At 38.6% G+C, this 18103-nt stretch overlaps 1 protein-coding gene across 1 annotated transcript in view; it reads right to left on the reverse strand.

Moving 5' to 3' along the window:
* Window positions 1-971: 971 nt before the first annotated feature.
* Window positions 972-18103, reverse strand: part of INTS6 (integrator complex subunit 6) — a 43764-nt gene continuing 26632 nt past the window's right edge. Inside the window, 13 exon segments of the mRNA XM_088522301.1 lie at window positions 972-1561; window positions 6649-6742; window positions 7235-7606; window positions 8350-8514; window positions 8517-8583; window positions 9274-9416; window positions 10698-10824; window positions 10933-11148; window positions 12826-12936; window positions 13338-13432; window positions 13927-14059; window positions 14200-14352; window positions 17238-17392. Coding sequence (XP_088378427.1) covers window positions 1468-1561; window positions 6649-6742; window positions 7235-7606; window positions 8350-8514; window positions 8517-8583; window positions 9274-9416; window positions 10698-10824; window positions 10933-11148; window positions 12826-12936; window positions 13338-13432; window positions 13927-14059; window positions 14200-14352; window positions 17238-17392 — 1925 coding nt within the window. The 3' untranslated portion in view covers window positions 972-1467.

Here is an 18103-nt window from a genome sequence, read left to right on the forward strand (position 1 = left end):
CTGATGTTTAAGAGCAGGGGCCACAGCCTCTGCCTGGTTCCCTTCTCGTGCCTGCTGAAGGCAGCCTGACTGCTGTTGAGCACATGGGGCACCCGGGGGAACACGAGCCACAACAAAGCTTTGCAATATATGCCGTTTTCCAAGCATAAAAGCCCAAGACTGAGTAATCTGCAGTCTCGTCCCCAGACTTTGCTTTATGTATCATTAAACTGAGGCAGCAACGTAGCCACGGAGCAGCCCAGGGCCCTCGGAGGAAACTGATCCTGCTCGGGGGTGTTTTTTTTAAGTTAGCAACATGCAGCATGAACCTTCCTAAGGAAGGCAGGACAGGCTAAAAGTATCTACTCTTTTTGCTTGCTTGCTGTTTTTTTTAAAGCATCCTGGGATAGAGCGAGTGTTTTAGAACAAGAGCCAACAACTCACAGCACAATTTGGGGCGAAGGCTGCAAATCACTGACCCTTGAGCGCCTCACGGGGAGCTGCTCCCGTGGGTCAGAGCTTCCAGGTGCCAGCAGCCTCCGGCACAGAGGGAACACGTGGCCAGGAAGGATTCCATGATATTCTGTGTCCCAGAGACAGCATCTTCTGGGTGTTGCTGCACTTGTAAATGGGTAAAAACTGCAGCACTGAAAAGAAAAATTCCCTGCATCACTCCTCAAAGGCGACTGCCCCATTCTACTACATTTGATTTCCCCAAACTGATGTTTGCTGTGGATGTGCATGCAGCCCATCCCTTTCCCGTGCTGTTCATCTCACTGTGAGGCACAAGGGACACAGGACTATGGATTATCATCCCCTCTTAGCCAGGATTCACCATTAGCTTCTTTTCACTAGTTCACAGATGTAACATCATGGGAAATTCTGTTCAGAACTGCTCCCTCTTTCCTTAACACCAACAGTGAAGCACTGATGTTCTGGGGAGAGAAGGCAGAACAAACCATTCCTATAAAAAACATGCTCAGTCCTACACAAAGATTAAAATAGAGCTTTTATTGATGGAATAACAAAAGTGCTTTTCTTAAATATTTTTTCAAAATACATTTATACAACTTGCAATAATATATCCAAAATAACTGTATATACAAAACATTACCTTGTTTAATGTATGTGCTTTTTTTTTTTTTGAAAATTACAAAGCAACTTTTTTTTTTTGGCAAATTTCAACCTTAGAGGTGATAGTTTAGAAGGTTGGATTAAGAAAATAGAACCTGAGGGAAAGTGACACTTAAGTCAATGACAAGCAAGAAATTCTCCATTTAGTTAAATAAAAACATTTTAGTGATATTTTTTCACATTACAAAAATAACAGAAGTGAAGGAAAAAAAAAAAAGAAAAAGATGATGGATACTTTTCTCGTCATATTATAGAGCAGCTTTTCATTCTTTTGGATATGGGATTTGAGATAAGAGTGCATGTCAAAAATGAATGCAAGTAAGGACAGCAGGGCCCTGCTGTGCACAGAGTCTTTTAGCTGCTGTTGATATGGTTGACCTGATTGGACCTGCGATGGATTTCTTCCAGGAAACTCTCCAGCTGCTCTATCAGCATTCGTTTCTTAAACCTGTGTTTAAAAACAAGCATAATAATGAGAGCACACTGTAATACGTGCAGCATTACTCACAAACCGTTTTCCAAGTCTGCAGACTTTGGTTGTTATTGCAGACCCAGTGCCTGGCGCCCTGGTAAGCTACCGCCTTGCTCCAGTGAGGGAACACAGAGCTCGGGTCCCTGCCCGCGGCCCTGGCACCGTGCTGAACATCACCCAGCTCTGCAAGGCCAGGGAAGCAGAGCTGACTGCTTGGGGTACTCACAAGCAAAGCTCTGAGGCAGAGAACTAAGGTTGATGTGAGAGGCACGGCGCCCTAAACCTGGCGACAGCTCTGGGGATTATTTGCCTGCCTTCATGGTGCAGTCACAGAACTAGGTGAGGCTGGTGCTGATGGAAGGGCAGCCCTTACACAGGGAAAGGTAGATTTCCTAACAAGCAAACTCCAAAGTAAAGTTTGAGAGAGAGATTAAATGGAACCGCAACCCACACTGGAGTCTGCAGCTCGGCGGAACGGCTTCCCGGGGAGCTTTGGCTGCTCTGGGCACACTCGCTCACCTTGGCAATCCAGTTCTGTTCTGAGCTGCACAGCGAGTCAGTCCTGCGGCCCTATTAACCCCTGACAGACTTCAGGTCTCAGCCAGGCCTCCTGGTTCACGGAACGTTGGCCCCGATTCCCAGCCTTTCCCGCAGATGCCAGCAGGGCTGTGGGGACCCCTCCCCTGCGATCCCACTGAACACCCGGGCTCCGGGCCCGCGTCTCTCCTCCACACAATTCCTTCCCCAGGAACAACAAGAACCCGCCGCTCCCAGGGCTGCTTCCCTCCCGTTCTCCCTCCTCATTCTCACAACTGCTCCCTGCTTGTCACAAAGAGGGATAACGATGAAATAGGTAGTACAGTTTAAAAGGACACATTTCCTACCAATTTTTTTCCCAGGCAACACGTTACCAAAGCCATCTGTGGCAATCACACACTGGAACATGACGGGTTCCAAGCAGCTCCGAGGAAGGAGACTCCACAACCTCCCATCACAACAAGCAAGTTTTGCCTTATGCTCACAACAATTTCTTGTGCTTTGGTTTGTGCCCGTCGCCTCTCACCCTGACACTGGATATCCCTGAGAAGAGTCTGGCTCCGTCTGCTTTGGTCCCTGCCCGCTCATGTATTTGTGCCCAGCAATAAGATCCCCCTGGAGCCCCGTCTTCTCCAGCAGCTCCAGCTCTCTCAGCCTCTCCTTGTAAAGCAGATGCTCCAATCCCTTAATCAGCTTAAATGTCCTTTGCTGGAGTCTTTCCAGCAAGGAAGAGGGAGCCCAGACCCAGTCACAGTGCGCCAGGTGAGACCAGCAAGGTACCGGCACGCTCCTGGGGAAGGGTCTTTCCGTAGTTAGGAACAGCCATTGACTGTCATTACCTTCCAGGGAAGCATCACTTGGCAGAACATCACAACAGGGAAATGTTTTGCATTCTATTAACAGTCCTGTTTAGGTTTTTGACCTCAAAGCCACAGGAATCATTTTTCTCCTGACCAGAAATCTCGTTCTTTTGCCAACCAGCTGCACTTTGAAGGTGACTGTGAGTAGGGCAGACCAGGCCGTGTGACTAACTACTCCTAGGATTTCCTTGGAGGGGAGGAAGGGGAGTGTACAGTAATAACGTGTTTATTTTATTAAACATTACAGTTTGTACCTAATGTTGATCTTAGCTCACATCCATTCCATGATTCTAGAAAAAATAATACAATTGTCATAGACAATACCTGGAAGATGACAGTGATACGTAAAGATCAGGAACCCACATACTAGGCAACACACAGAGCTTTCAGACCTTGCTTCCCACAAGCAATTTTTTTTTGGAAGAGAAAATAAGGATGATCAGATCACTAAATCCTGTCTCCTCATCAACATTCATCTCAACACCAAAACACCAGAAGCCAGAGGTCACTCTAGATAACTGAACACTGCTTGTCAAGTGACACCTTCGTTTACTTTCAGAAAACGAAGCCTTGGCCATGGGGCATCAGTACCTGCTCCTTAGCTCACGAGTCCCGTCTGGACTAGAAGAACTAGAGGGAAGACCAATCCCCACAATCCTCTCACTTAACATTACTGCAATGTAGCAGTTACAAGGAGACTTTACCTGCTTTACAGTCAGGTTCTGTAGTTATAGGGCCACTTAACCCCTAGTTTTGTGTCAGCTGCTCAGAGGCAGAGACCATCTCACCAGTTCCGTGAGCAACACGGCTCCGTATGCGCTTATTAAGGGACTGGCATTGGTGAAAGCTTGCTGACCCGGGTGGACTCTGGTCTTATGCTCAAACAGAAACAGAAGTATCAAGGCAAACTGAAGGGACATGCACTGAGACACTGTCTTGCAGTTTTCCCAGTTCTAGAAAATGTAATTTTATCTGATGAATGCAAGTAGCTTAACAAATACTAGTCTCACTTAAAAAAAATTGAACCTATTCAACAGTTCGATACCTATTTCACATGGAAACATTCACAATCAATCTGTAAATTATGTTAAAGTTAATGTAGCACCAGTAAAGTATTCATCTTGAAAGTTTTTGCCAGTTTGAGAAGCTTAAGAGAGGAAATAAGTAGTAGCGAGACTCATAGAGGCTATTTACTCTAGCAACTAATTAATTAACTAGCAGCATTAACAGGCAATTAACAGAATTAAGCATTGACTCCCAATAATTTATCTGTTCACTTTCCTAGGAAAACTACCACACCAGTTGCAAAACTCCTAGGTACTGAGCACAACATTTTTATTTTGAAATCAACTTCTTTTTCCGCACTACTTTTATCACAAATCGACACTTCCTAGTGTGTCTTTGCTAGGCTCTGCTATATATATTAATAGCTTAAAACTCGTTGAAGACTTCTAAATAAAATGAATAAAATTCCCTTTTATAGAAAAGGGAACTGAATTTCTCATCCCAAGAATTTGTGGTTTTGGAGAATTTTGATTAGTTTTTAATTCTTGTTGGCTTTTGCTCTAGACTATTTTACAGAGAGAAAAAAAAAAAACTTATTCTTAGCACTAGGGCCTCTAATGGATTGCTACACTGATGACAGAAAAACTGAAAATCTCTCCACTACATAGTGTAATATATTTTCATCCTTTCTTAAGTAACTTGTCATCTCATGTATCCAAACATACAGCCATCTATTCATAATTCATGGCCCCTGTGTGCAGCAGGGACTTGTTATAATCACTAATAAGACTCAGGCTGTGGCACTGAGTGTAGGAAAATTCTTCACTAGAATAAAAACAGGTGAGAATTTCAGCACAGTATCTCTTCATACTTACTATTTTCAGCATTGATTACAAACAAATTTCATTATTTGCCCCATCCTGGTGTCTACCTTTAAAAGGCTTCTTTTGCTCTAAGTCTCTACAATCTCTTTTGAAAGACACAACATCAAGAGTCCTTGGCTGCATTGCAGAAGAAGGAAGAGCTACAGGGCAGTCAGCTCCCATAGGAAGCTGAACATTTTGGATTCTTGACCCGTGAGGAGCCTGCAGAGGTTTCTGCCTGCACCTCAGGTAAATCACACAGTTTGCCTGGGCAAAGGCAGAACCAAAACCCCCACATGAGGACTGCAGACAACATTATCCAGGTGGATAAAATGATCACACTACAGAAATGTTATCCAAGGAGGAGACCAAGTTGTTCCTGCATGCAAACCAATGCAGGAACCAAAAAAATGAAGTTAAACAACTGTCAGGAGAAAGAGAACTACCAACTCTTTCTACCAATAGATGCAGAAAACTGTTGGCTGGTGCTTGAAACAAGATTTAATTCTGATGCATCCAATAGCAACGTGCAACTGCTGCCAACTTTTGTAGGGGAAGAGAGACCAGCTTGAATGAATGGGATAGAGACTGTGCAACAGAAATGAGAATTACAAAAGATCTGAAGAGCCTGATTTTAAGGCACAAATATTCCCAAGCCCACTAAGAGCAGCCACAGGCTCCAAGAACAACGTAACTAAGTGTGGTTTTGGTGTACTGAGCTGGTGAGGAAACTTGTATGTTCTAGAGGCTATGGAACAACTCTGACAAGTGGAATGATAATAAAGACAGACCTAGGAAAAGCATGAGAAGTAATTGCAGCTCTAGGGCAGCAAGATCCACATACATATATGTACTACTGCCAGCACACTGGAACACAAGGGCTAGAGGAGTTGTACGAACAGCCCACGTTCACTGAACCTTGCTGAATCTCAGCATGATTTTGTCCAAAAAGAGTTTACTACAAAATATGGATAAGAGCAAAAAAAAAAAAAAAAAAAACACCATTCACTGAAACATCCCTCAACCATAGTTAAAGGTATACTTACTGTCAGGACAATAGCTTAAAATTATTAGTTTTTCAGTGTACTTTAAATACTCTTGGTTCCAAGCATAATGACATGTTTTTCCTTCCTTCCTTCTGAGTGAACATGCAGTAGATTAAGCAAGTATGGTCAGTCTACAAAGATGCTGCAAGGACAAGTTTCTATCTAGATTAACACCACTACTTTTAAATCCTCAGCAAGCCTCTTTTCTCCAGTGATCTAAACAACCTCCTCTCCGAGGCTGTGGAAATAGGACTACAATATTTCTGAAGGAAATAAATCTGAAAGGCAGAGACATGTCCTCATGGAGCATACCTGGATCTCAAGAGTATTCAGGGTAAGATTGTGAGTTGATAACAAAATAACGAATTTCAACATTTTCTGAAGATCTAATTCATAGTAACATTGAGTGTCTTCAGTTTTTCAAATCAGCAGTACACTCCCATTGGAATTTCAGAAATTAAGTGATTTTCTAACGCGTTAACCTTCCCTTTATATAGCACTGTCTCTTCCTATATTTATGCTGGCTTGGTAGTTACAGCTGCTAACGTATTTAAGACAATAGATATTGAAAACAAGAGGCAAAATGGTGAGCTTGTGCAAAATAGTATACATTTTTCTTTCCTAGGAAAATATTTACTTTCAATGCAAAGCATCACGTGAGAAGTTTCAAACAAAATTGCATGGCTGCCCAGCAGTTATGCATAGAAGTACATGGTACTATTTTTCAAGATTAACACAATTCAGCCACTTACCTCGAAGCTTCTTTAATAACATTTTGTAAAAATATCAGTCTGGTTTGCAAGCTTCCTTGTACGTGCTTCAGTAAAAAGAAGATTCTTTCATACTCTTAAATAGACAAGAACAAAAACACAGTTATTTAAGAGGTGCCTATGCAGATACCCGTTGTAAAACTTCATGAAATACAACAGTTTTTGTGGAGCTTTTTCTAAGTTTTTAGGACATATCACTTATCGACCAGACTTGTAACAACCACATACTGTTTCATCAATATTAATACAAAAAAAAAAAAGACAAAAAAAAACAAAAACACAAAAAAGCACACCCAAAAAGCAAAATACTGGAGATCAGAATATTATTGGAACACCTAATCTACTAATTCTAGTACAATATAATGCATGACTTTCATGAACACTGAGAGAGGCAGTAATGCACATCCAAGAAATTTTGAGAAGAGGTTTTATGACCCAGCTTTTAAGCTTTACATTTAATTTGCCTCAGACAAATACCAACACATGAGACTAAAATAGCAATCTATTCCAAATTCTTTGTCTAGCTCCCATGGCAGTTATCTGAAAAAAAGTGACTTGATATACTTACTCCTTCCTGGCTTTCGGATCTCTTTCATAATTTGTGCTTTTAGCTCTATATTAATCTCTCTGGAACTTCTGCAATGCACTGCTTTTTTTCCTTTGCTGGGTGAAGACATTGCCAAGTTCTCTTCAGTACTTTGTTCTTTATTACCTGATTCCTCATGATTTTCCAAAAACCCTTCAGTATTCAAGTTATTCCCTAAATGTTCGTGGCCTACATCCTCTGCAGGAGCTGTAGGACGATCCAATGAATTGAATGGAGAAGAGGACGCTGAGAACTCCGAATCCACAGTATTTGGGAAAACATCTGATGAAAGTGGGTGTGTAACATGATTCTCAACCACATCATCCATTGCAATCTCATTATTAGCTTCTGATGCTGCAAAACAAAATTTACACATGCAAGCCTCACATTTTAACATCTGACAGAGGTCATAAGCCAGTTCAGTATTGATTAAATTCTTGCAAATCTATGATCCAGCTTGGATTGTCTCCCAGACGTGCCAGGCAAAAGAAAATATGTTTGTGGGCCACAACATAGAGCATACTGGTACATCTAGGGGTAATTAATGACTTAAAAAAACCACGAGCATGTTCTCCATAGAAAAAGGAAAATGGCTACACAAATTATGAACAAGAAAAACCCACCTGTATAAGGTTTTTATGATATTTGTCTTTCCCAATACAGTGAGCTAACAAAAGCTTATTTAGCACCAAACATACATACAAACAAAAAAACCCTGTTACCCCACACCTCAATTCCACAACAATACGCAGTGAGATACAAGTTAAATATTTCTTGGGTATTTGGATTCATACGCAAAGGAAGAACATTACTGACTGCTTATAATGTCTCCTCCTTTAACACAAGAAATAATTGTTTATCCTTGATAAACTATTGCTATCCTGTCACACGAGACTTCTGTTTGAAAGACTACATATTTATCAGTCACTAATTCTCTTGCAATTTGTCCTGGAATGTTCAGTTAAATACTCATTTTCAGAAGGGAGTGCTAAAATAGCCACATCTGGGAAATGAGCTCGTGGCTTAGTTTCCTCACAGGTATTTGTACGTAAAAAATGTTGTTTGTATAAAATAAAAGCTACAGAAGATTCACTTACTTTTGTGAATTGGAATAGGCTTAACAAGGTCTGGCTGTGCTTGTGTAACGGGTGCGGGCGGCCCTTTTCCTCCAATATGGTTATTCACAACCGGGGGGGTTTGTGGCCGCCCTCGGAGCAGCGGGGACATGCAGCGACGTCTTTTAGGAATCCCTTGCATATTTGTTCCCCAGGCCTTTTATGTTTATTTTGAGGTCCTGATACAAACTCATCTGCTTCATCTATCATCATTCCCTGTAAACAATTTCATGGGGAGAGTATACTTGAATTTTAGACCAAAAACATTCAACATAAAACACAGTCAATGTTTTGAGGATATGGTATTTATCATATATAAAGCAATTAAGTACAAGGTGCCATCATGTGCTGACTTCTCAAATGTCAAAAGTAACATCGGAAAACTATCTAATCCTTCCCAAAATAATGTGCCAAAGGCCATTCCCCAAGAGTCTTCCAAGTAAGGCAGTTGAGTGTGACTATCAAACTTCCTTTTTAAAAAATTGCAGTACGACTTAAATATTTTAAAGAGCTTTAAACAATACTGACTATTCAGTCAAACTCAAGTCAAATATTTGGAAAAAAGGGAAGTCCATATGTTACATCATACACTCAAATTTAAGACAAGCTTTTTTTTAGTAAAGTTTGCTAAACTCTTAGACATTAGCTCTAGCACGGTGACAAATGTATTTGATTTATAAGACAGAGAGGCATAATTTGGACAGGTTTCAAAAAGTCTGACTCATTGTGATAATTCTCATCCTAAAACCACCTGAGGATTTTTTTTTTTTTTGCACAGTATAACTGTGGAACAGTATAACTTTCCAAACACTTGGAAATCTTTCTCCTACATATTGCCCTTTGCATGGCCTAATTCTCGGCAAAAACACACAGCAGCATTAAAAAAAAGAAAAAAAGAAAAGTCACCTTTTTGTCCAGTTTGAATGGATTGCCAAATGTATGGAGCCTTCGGGGTTGATCGGGATCAAGCTCTCGGAGGGGAGATGGGATTTGTTTTAGATATTCCTGGTAGTTCCCCATTTGTGCAATAGGTACACTGTGAACTTGATCTATCATAACAAAAAGGGTTTATTAATTTATAACACTGCTCATCTTATGGGAATTTAGTTTAAATCACTCATATCTCCAGTTTTCAGTCTTGACTTTCATCCAATGCATTAATGAAACAGCTGTGCAAAACCTACTTGTTCTTGACTAACTGGTATTTATAACACATTTTCAGTGCAGAAAACTTGTTTAAATGAACCAGCAAAGTCTTGTGTATTTATCATCCTGACGTGGAAATACACAATGGTTCTTATGCGTGAATTTTAGTTTCCCACAGCTTTTCCACAGGACATATAAGTTTTTAAAAAAAAAAAAAAGAGACAGGGAATGAGTTTTACCTAGAATTATTACTACAAGCAAAAGCAACAAAATTATGTAAGGTAGTAAATTCATGCTGAACACAACTTTGATATGAGGTTACCTGCTTTTAGCCACCCAAAACTTCTGATAATTAAAAGATTAGCATTTTCCTACAGCAACAGTGATTTTGTACTACTGGAATTGCCAAATCCTCAACCTGATCCTGAACATTTTATGACTTAACAAAATGTTAAAGCTGACACTCCTTTTATCAAGCTGAACTTATGCTGAGGATAAAAAGTATATGTATATTCCTGACAGAATACAATCTCTTCCCCAAACATTAACTTCTGTACATTACAAATGACATTATTTCTGCCACTACTTAAATCAGATTAACACCTACGATCAAGGGATAATGTAAAAAATACACTTTCTCCTGTACTGCCCTTCCCCATTTTCTTCAGTTACTTCATCATCTTCCACATGTTAGATGTCATAATGTAGTGCCAGAAGCCACAGCAGAAAGGGAAAGGAATCAGTGCAGCAACCAAACCATTCACTCTTGGCCTAATGACCCAAACAATCCCCCTGGGAGTGCCCACACACCAAGGTTGCTTCGCCACTGCCCCACACACTCATTAAATGGACAGAGGTCTTAATGTTCAGAAATGCCCTGTGATTTTTCTCTAGACACATCATGAAAGTTGGGAAAAAGAGGAAAAAAGAGAATCTTAAGCTCAAGACTTCTCAGATAGACTAGAGGACAAATCAGTAAATTGGTATCTACTCTACCCTCCCTTGTTTTTCTTCCAATAAAATTACTTAAAAAAAAGATCTAAAACCACATGAAGCTCACACCATCAGACCTCCACTAAATTATTAAGAACCAAGTCACTTGTTAAAGGCTTCTCCTTAAGTAGAGCAACCCAGTGGTAGTACTATCTACAAGATGGCTGGCAAAAAATAGATGGTTATCTAACCTTCGTCTTGTCCTTTGAGGAACTTGCGAGTACTCTTCAGTAAATTAGATCTCATTCGTGTTAACTGATCCAAAAGATTTCTTCTGGGTATGTCATAAGCATTTCTAAAAGTCTGAGGTTTCAAATCCTATGGTTTCAGTAAATAAAGCATCAATTAATACCACATAAGAAATAATATCTAGCATTTCAATGGAAGTATATTGAAAATAACAACATTACACACAGTGGTGCTTACCTTATTCAGCAAAGCTATTTGGAACCCAGCATACTCCTTCATATTGAGGTCTAGAGGTCTATGAGGAATTTCCCCAGTAATCCCCTGTAGCAGATGTTGAAAATCGTTCCTATGTGCCATAGACAGGTTGTGTGATCTGCTTCTGACCTTAATTCCAGTCTCTTGCGCTACCTTTTTGCCTACAGAGCCAATGACTCTATCGGACTCTATTTTGGCCTTAATTTGAAATAAATAAATAAATAAAATTGACAATATGCTCTTAAAAGGATTAGTCAGACTTATTCATTTTAAATTCCTACCTAGAAGATTCAACAATGCGCTAATACACTATGAAGACTATAACCTGGATGAGTGCTTAAGGAGTGCTTAATACATAACCGCTTAATGTTTACTACAATTTTAAATAAAGTGAACAGTTTGTGCCCAGGTCTTCTGCATATATCTCCTCTGCTGCCCATTATGGTATCTAAGCACCAATATGCATGCAATGCTTTTATTTTCATAAAAATGCCATAATTTGACTAGTAATTCTCTGCAAATCTGTCTGTACTCACATAAACTGTTTTCTAACATACAGCTACATACTATGAAAATTCTCAAAAGACTGATTCTCCCTCAGCTATAGCTGTGATCAGTCAACATAATGAAATCTACTTTTAAAAAGCTCGATACAGATAGCTACAAGATTTAAAAAATTGTAAATACACGATAATACCTGATTCTGTTTGGTAAAACAGTCCTAAATCCCAACTTTCTACCTGTCAAATTTGTACCAAAATTAAACATGTCCATAATGCCGAATTTCCGGCAGAATACAGTTGAACAAATATTTGAAAGTAATTTGGTAACACATAAGCCAATGTTTGTTTTGTAGCTTTACACAAGTTTACATACTCACAATTTGAATATACCTGTATTTTCAGTATACTGATTTGAATATATCTGTATTTTCACTATACTGAAAGTCAATTCGTAGAGTTTTTCAAAAAGTAGAAAAGCTTTAAGCATAATATTTTAGATGCTATTGCAGTATATGTCATTATGTTTTAGGAGTCTAAAATTCTAGCTTGAAAGTTTGGTTCATTTAGCAGTATACTGAACAATGTGACTTCATGATTTGACCTAATGTATTGTAGACTTTTACGAGTTTGTTCCTTCCCTCAAATAACAATTTATATTAATGCTTTAAGAAAAAACTAGTCCATAAGAACTTGTTGGCCAAGTTATAAGTATTTGCTTTGCTATCTCTTGAGGTTTCAAGTCTTGAACAAGCTTAACGTGCACTGTTCAATAAAATAAAACTAGAGTGGAGGTAGCAGGGCAGAAATGTCTTAGCTAGTGCAGGAGACTAGTCAAATATGGACATTATTTCTTAACATGACCAAAAATCCACATAGCTTTCAAAAAGTTACTTGCTACTTCTATGTCTTTATCTTCGTTTAAATCTGATCTATATAATTTGCTTTGTATTTACCAAACCACTTTCAATTTAATTACACAAGCCAAGAAAAGAATACTTTCTGGTTCAGATGCACAAAACTACAAATTCCTATTTTTTTGAGAAATGCAAGAACATATTTAAATAAGACAACATGTTTTCTTTTGGACAAAAGTATATTATTGACTATACATGTAAAAATGCTCCTTAAACACAAGAAACCTTAATTTGCAGCTCCATACATATCTTTATAGACCAGGCTATAAAAGTCTATATTTAAATGTCAAGTTTTTTTCTTCAGTTCAGAAAACAAAAATGCTTTCCTGCCAATCACTCACAGTAATGCACTAACTTGATCTTTCTGCTCTTTTTCCTTCAAAACCATTGGGCTTGGGCATTTTAAGATTATCCTGATATTAGAATAAGTTTTTACTGCTCTTTTGCTTCAACATTACCTGCTGACTCAACTTTTTGAGATATGAAATGACACTGTAACTAAGTCCATATTCCACATTGTCAGCTATAAGGTTTGGTGCTCCCATCATTCTCACAGCTTTCTTCAAAGGCTGAAACATGGAATATATCGTATAGTCATATTTAACTTTACAAGTCTTATAAACATACTTTAACTTATGTATCTCTCAAATAGAATCTGAAGTCCTTAAACATAGGAAAGCAGAACGAAAGGCCTGGGGGCTAAAGTTCTTCGCTTTGTTGTTTTTAAGCATTATTTCATTCCTACACAGCCAATTAGCAACAGAATTATCATTTATGTAGTAGTTACACAGCTGATTACTTTTTTCACCACAGCACCCCAGTATAAACAAACATCTTTATGCATGAAAGTTTAGTGATTCACTCTTAGATAAACACTCATTCCACGTTAAAAAAGACAGAGCACCTCTATAGAAGAAAGATAATTACAGCTACATAAGAAAAAAGAATTGAACACAGTAAGTCACCTTACCCCAAGATAATAAGGGGGCATCGTCTTCAAATAGCTTTCAAATGACTGCCGCCATTTTAATGTTGGCTTTGCCTTGTGCACTTTGAACAAGTCATCTGACAGTTATTTAGAAAAAAGAGAGAAATACAATAAAGATATAGCTCCAGACAAGTGTATTTTTTCCTTCTTTCTTTTTACTAAGGAATCTTTTAAAGAAGTTTAACATACATACAAATAATCATAAATATGCACGAGATTAATGCTGGCCCCCAAAAGGAGGAACTGAATAAAGTATTTACCAAACTGAATCAGCAATCTGACATAAGAGATCAGGAAAAGTGGTTAATGAAATAGCAAAAGAAATGAACCCACAATAGACACAAAAGAACGATGATGGAGCAGATCATTCTTGCAGGTTTAGTGAGATTCACAACAGTCTGTCAATAGGTGACGAGAGAAGCAGGAATTCTGATAAGATAAATATTTCTCACCATCCTAGCTCTCTACAGGTACATGATTAACAGCAGTAGCATTAATTTCAGCGTAATCTATTTGGATTGATTTTTCAACTGCCTACCACTTAGTATAATTTCAAGAAAGGGCTATTTACCTAGCAATGGAAGGAGGACTGGATAATTGTAAGGCATCACAAACAAATTCACACAATTCAGCGCTGTACTAGCTTTCAAGTAACCAAAGGGATGGCCAAGTTCACTGTATTTTGCACTATTGCTCACATACACCTGCAAAAAAACCACATCACAACGGACACAGATACAAAACACCTTACGTTAGAATTTCAAATTCTATTCTGAATGCAGACTAAAATGTTTGAAAAACAGCATTTTCTAAATAACTTCAAGTCTGTCCACATTCTACTTGCCTGCCAGCAGGTCTGTGGGGATTTTCTTTCCAGGATAAACTGGGTCAGCGGAGAAGGTTCTAATTCGTATTTATCAAAAGGCAGTTTGTCAATGACCATTGGTTCACAATCTGTGCAGGAGAATTTCACCACGGGATGAGAGGTGCGGGGTGGCTAAACACAAACAGTCCAGCGTTAGGGAGCTTGCTCATTGATTAAAATTTAATTGAACTATGACACCTGAAGTAATAGAGGTTCTTTGGAAGCAGCCTTATTTAAGGAGCCTAGTCAATGTAGAATACATATTTGTTGTTAATAAGCCCTGACAGCTAATTTATGAAATAAGCACAGGCTTAAAATCTGAAGGAAGTTTATTTTCAAAAAGAACGCTGTTCGCTTTCCCTACTTCAGGTAACACCTTATGCAAATACAGGTACATGCACATACACAAAAACTCTGCAAACAGAAGTGAATTTAGTTGGAGTGAAAAATAATCAAAAACAAACAAAAAAATAAACTTTTGTGCTAAGTGTGCACACACATGTCCATTCCCCACAGAAGCAGACACTGTATCTTCACATTTGCTGGCCTTCTCTATTTAAAAGCAGGTTTGTTTCTTCCCAAATTTAACATCATTTACAAAATTCAAACTAATTTACAATGGCTAACAACACCACGATTTTAGACAACATCTGCTTTAGAAGAACTCAGATTTTAAATAGGCCTGTGAAAAAAACTATTCCATTTCAGGCAGTTTAAGTGTTTGAACTTTCATCTTTTTATCATCATGAGGAAAACACATTTTGCCTCAACTTCAAGTATATGTTGATTAAATATTGAAGTTCCTTCTGCTGAAATTAAAACAACTGTTTTTTAATGGTGAAAATTGGAGCCCTAAGCTTTGCAATGAACAGTTTTCAGGAGAGGAACTTAAATTCTGGTACTTACCCGTGACCTCCAAGATCACTAGGTATCTGGGAAAGAGCTCAAATGAGAAGTCTCCCTATGACTAGTTTCTTTACAAGATAACTAATATAGACAATAAGATGGACTGGGAAGCACGGGGATTCTTGGACCTTCCTAACACACATTTGTGATACTTTAGAATTATTTTTCTCCAAATGTCTGTAAACTCTAGTTCCTTCCTTTCAGGATGGGTCACTGGTCTTGCCTTGAGTGTCTCCACTCTGAGGAAGGTCCAAGCACATACAACGTAGGAGGCCCAACCAACTGCAAGTCTCTTCAAGAAAATGCCTCCAAAACATATTTGTGATGGAGTTTCTGATCAAGCCACAAAGTAGTTATAGTAGGAATAAAAGGGCTGCAAAAGAAGTTGAATGCTAAGACTAAAGCCTTTTGGGTGGACACAAGCCACTTTTACCCCAGAGCAGTGGGAACAGCCATTCACTTGTTGATCTACCAATAGAAACATCAACAGACTTCCACAAACATTTAAGAAAGCCTTCATAATGCTTATTTACAGTGCATGAAACTGGGGTAAGACTGAGACAACTCCATTGTGAATCACGCAACAAAGAGAAAAATTAAAAATATCCAGCTATAGACCCTTAAATAGACAAGGGTTATAATATATGCTAAGTTTTAACACTGTACTCTCATAAGTCAGGAAATACAAGTCTTGAAAATAACTCTCAGCAAACTTAACTCACCCACACTGCATAAGGAAGATTCAATTTGGACTCAATTCACCTGTGGAATTCCAACTGAAGTCGACAGGATTTTTAGCTGCATATCCAATAATCCAGTGCTTTATGCAGTTATGAGGGCTATATATGCTACAAATGAGATAAGATTTTTTTCTTATCTTCTAGCAAACTGGGTAAGCTGACCTTGTGCTTTTAGAGGATTTAGAACTACAACTCTTGGCAAGATCTAGTTTACCACTTTCAGTCAAGATCTGCAATAGCAGATCTACAGGGTGAAAGGAGGGAGGCAGATTCATTGCTGACAGTGATTACAAGGAATAAGATAGGAGTTTTCCTACAGAGCAGCTTTCAGTATCCAGTGAGCAATGGCGTTTTTTTTTTTCTTGTTTTTACAGACAATTTACTTTTACTCTCAAATGTTAACTCACTTTGTGGTTCAGGAGAACATCCATGTCTTTCACTGAACGTGGCCACAGAGGCCAGCAATACTCCAAGCTTTTGTCTGTGACTAAAATTCCATGTGTGACTACTCCTCAACATACTATACTTCAAAAGACTTTGTGCTTTTCTAACCAAGAGGATAAACTAGGCTCAGATCAAAACAGCAAAAAAAAATCTCTAAAGGTAGAGAACAAAATTACATGACTATTCATTCCAGTTTAATGATTTTCAAAGGTAAAGCAGAAACACAATAATATGGCAAAAATACATTATACTATACTAACAGTTAGTTCTCATGCAAAATAAAACACAGTGGCATGAATTATTATGAACAAAGAACAAATCAAAATAATCCCGCAGGTAATAAATATGAAGACATAAGGTAAGTTTCTCTATTTGGAATAAATTAAAACTATAGATATACTGAAGAGCAGCAGACAAATTTTACATTCACCTGCTGGAATGAAGACAGAACTCTCACTGGGATTTAAAGTTGGGAAGATGACACTGTCTTCCAATAATAGCACTGCTGAGATAGCCTATATTTAGCAGCATATAAACAGAGTCCCATCTTATTTATGGACTTTCTAAATTGAGGCACAGGAGGCAAGCCTTGGCTTGACTTTTGAGCAGTGTTCAAGTAAATACTTTAATATCAGTTTCACATACATGTCCTAACTCAACAAATAAACCTGTTACAGGGAGTTTCTTAATGCATCAAAGTTACTAAGAAGTGAACCCCACAGTATTATTTGTTTGCTGGTAATTTAATTGGGACAAGTGGAACACAAGTTTTCACATGGCGTTTCTTCTTGGCTCATAAACCATTTTGGGGGGTTACCATGGAGCACATACTTCAAAGCTTAAAAATCACTAAATAGGAAACTCTGAAGTATTTTCCCACCTCCTCCTTCCTTCTTTCTTTTGCTTTTATCTAACCTCCCAACTTACCAGTGTTGGAGAATTTTGATCTGGCCAAAAGGACTCAGGCACTGGCCAATGACCTATGGGCACCCCAGTTTTAGGGTTTGGTCTGACATAAATAAGTTTGTGACAGCTGTGCCAAGGTTGGGGTCCAAATGGTCTAGGTATTTCCACCTGCCCATCTGCAGAAGAAAAAGGCATTGTAAACATCAGACAAAACAGTATCGAACTGGTCAAAAATCATATTAACTAAAAACTTCAATTTTTGTGACAAGTTCAAGAACCATTCACAGGTTTAATATTATACTTCTTAGAAAGCCAATTAGCTGGAGCCCTTCAAAACAATGAGGGTTCTTTCTCCTACCATTGTAATTATCAGAAAAGCTTCAGATTTCCATGTCTGAAGAAAATATGCGAGAGACAGAGAGAGAGACAGAGAGAGAGACAGAGAGAGAGAGAGACAGAGAGAACTGAGCCACACTGATGATAAACTTTTTATTGCAGCAAAGCAGGATTATCAAATCCCACGAGCACTTTCCAGTACATCTCTAGAGAGGCCTGGCTAAGCCATTTCGAATGAGAAGTTGAGGCTATATAGTCACCTTTGCTATTTTAATTCTTAACACAGCCACTTTACCACAATAAGCAAAAATACTGTCGAAACCCACCGTGTTTCTGTACAGAGATATTTACATTTCCAGGTGGCCGAAAACTCCTGCTTAAAACCCTTGAAGCTATTGTACTGTGCCAGAATAACTGTATGTAAACCTACCCATGTAACACGACCAAATGTCGAGGTTTTATATAGTGTGTATAACAGTTATAAGCCAATATTTTGACAAAAAGTATAACAGAATTTTAGACAAGGCAGGTCCCTATTTGCAGCAACGTCT

Source organism: Tinamus guttatus, unplaced genomic scaffold (assembly GCF_059628265.1).
Source record: "Tinamus guttatus ecotype Peru unplaced genomic scaffold, ASM5962826v1 Tinamus_guttatus_pri_ptg000150l, whole genome shotgun sequence".
Taxonomy (NCBI): Eukaryota; Metazoa; Chordata; class Aves; order Tinamiformes; family Tinamidae; genus Tinamus; species Tinamus guttatus.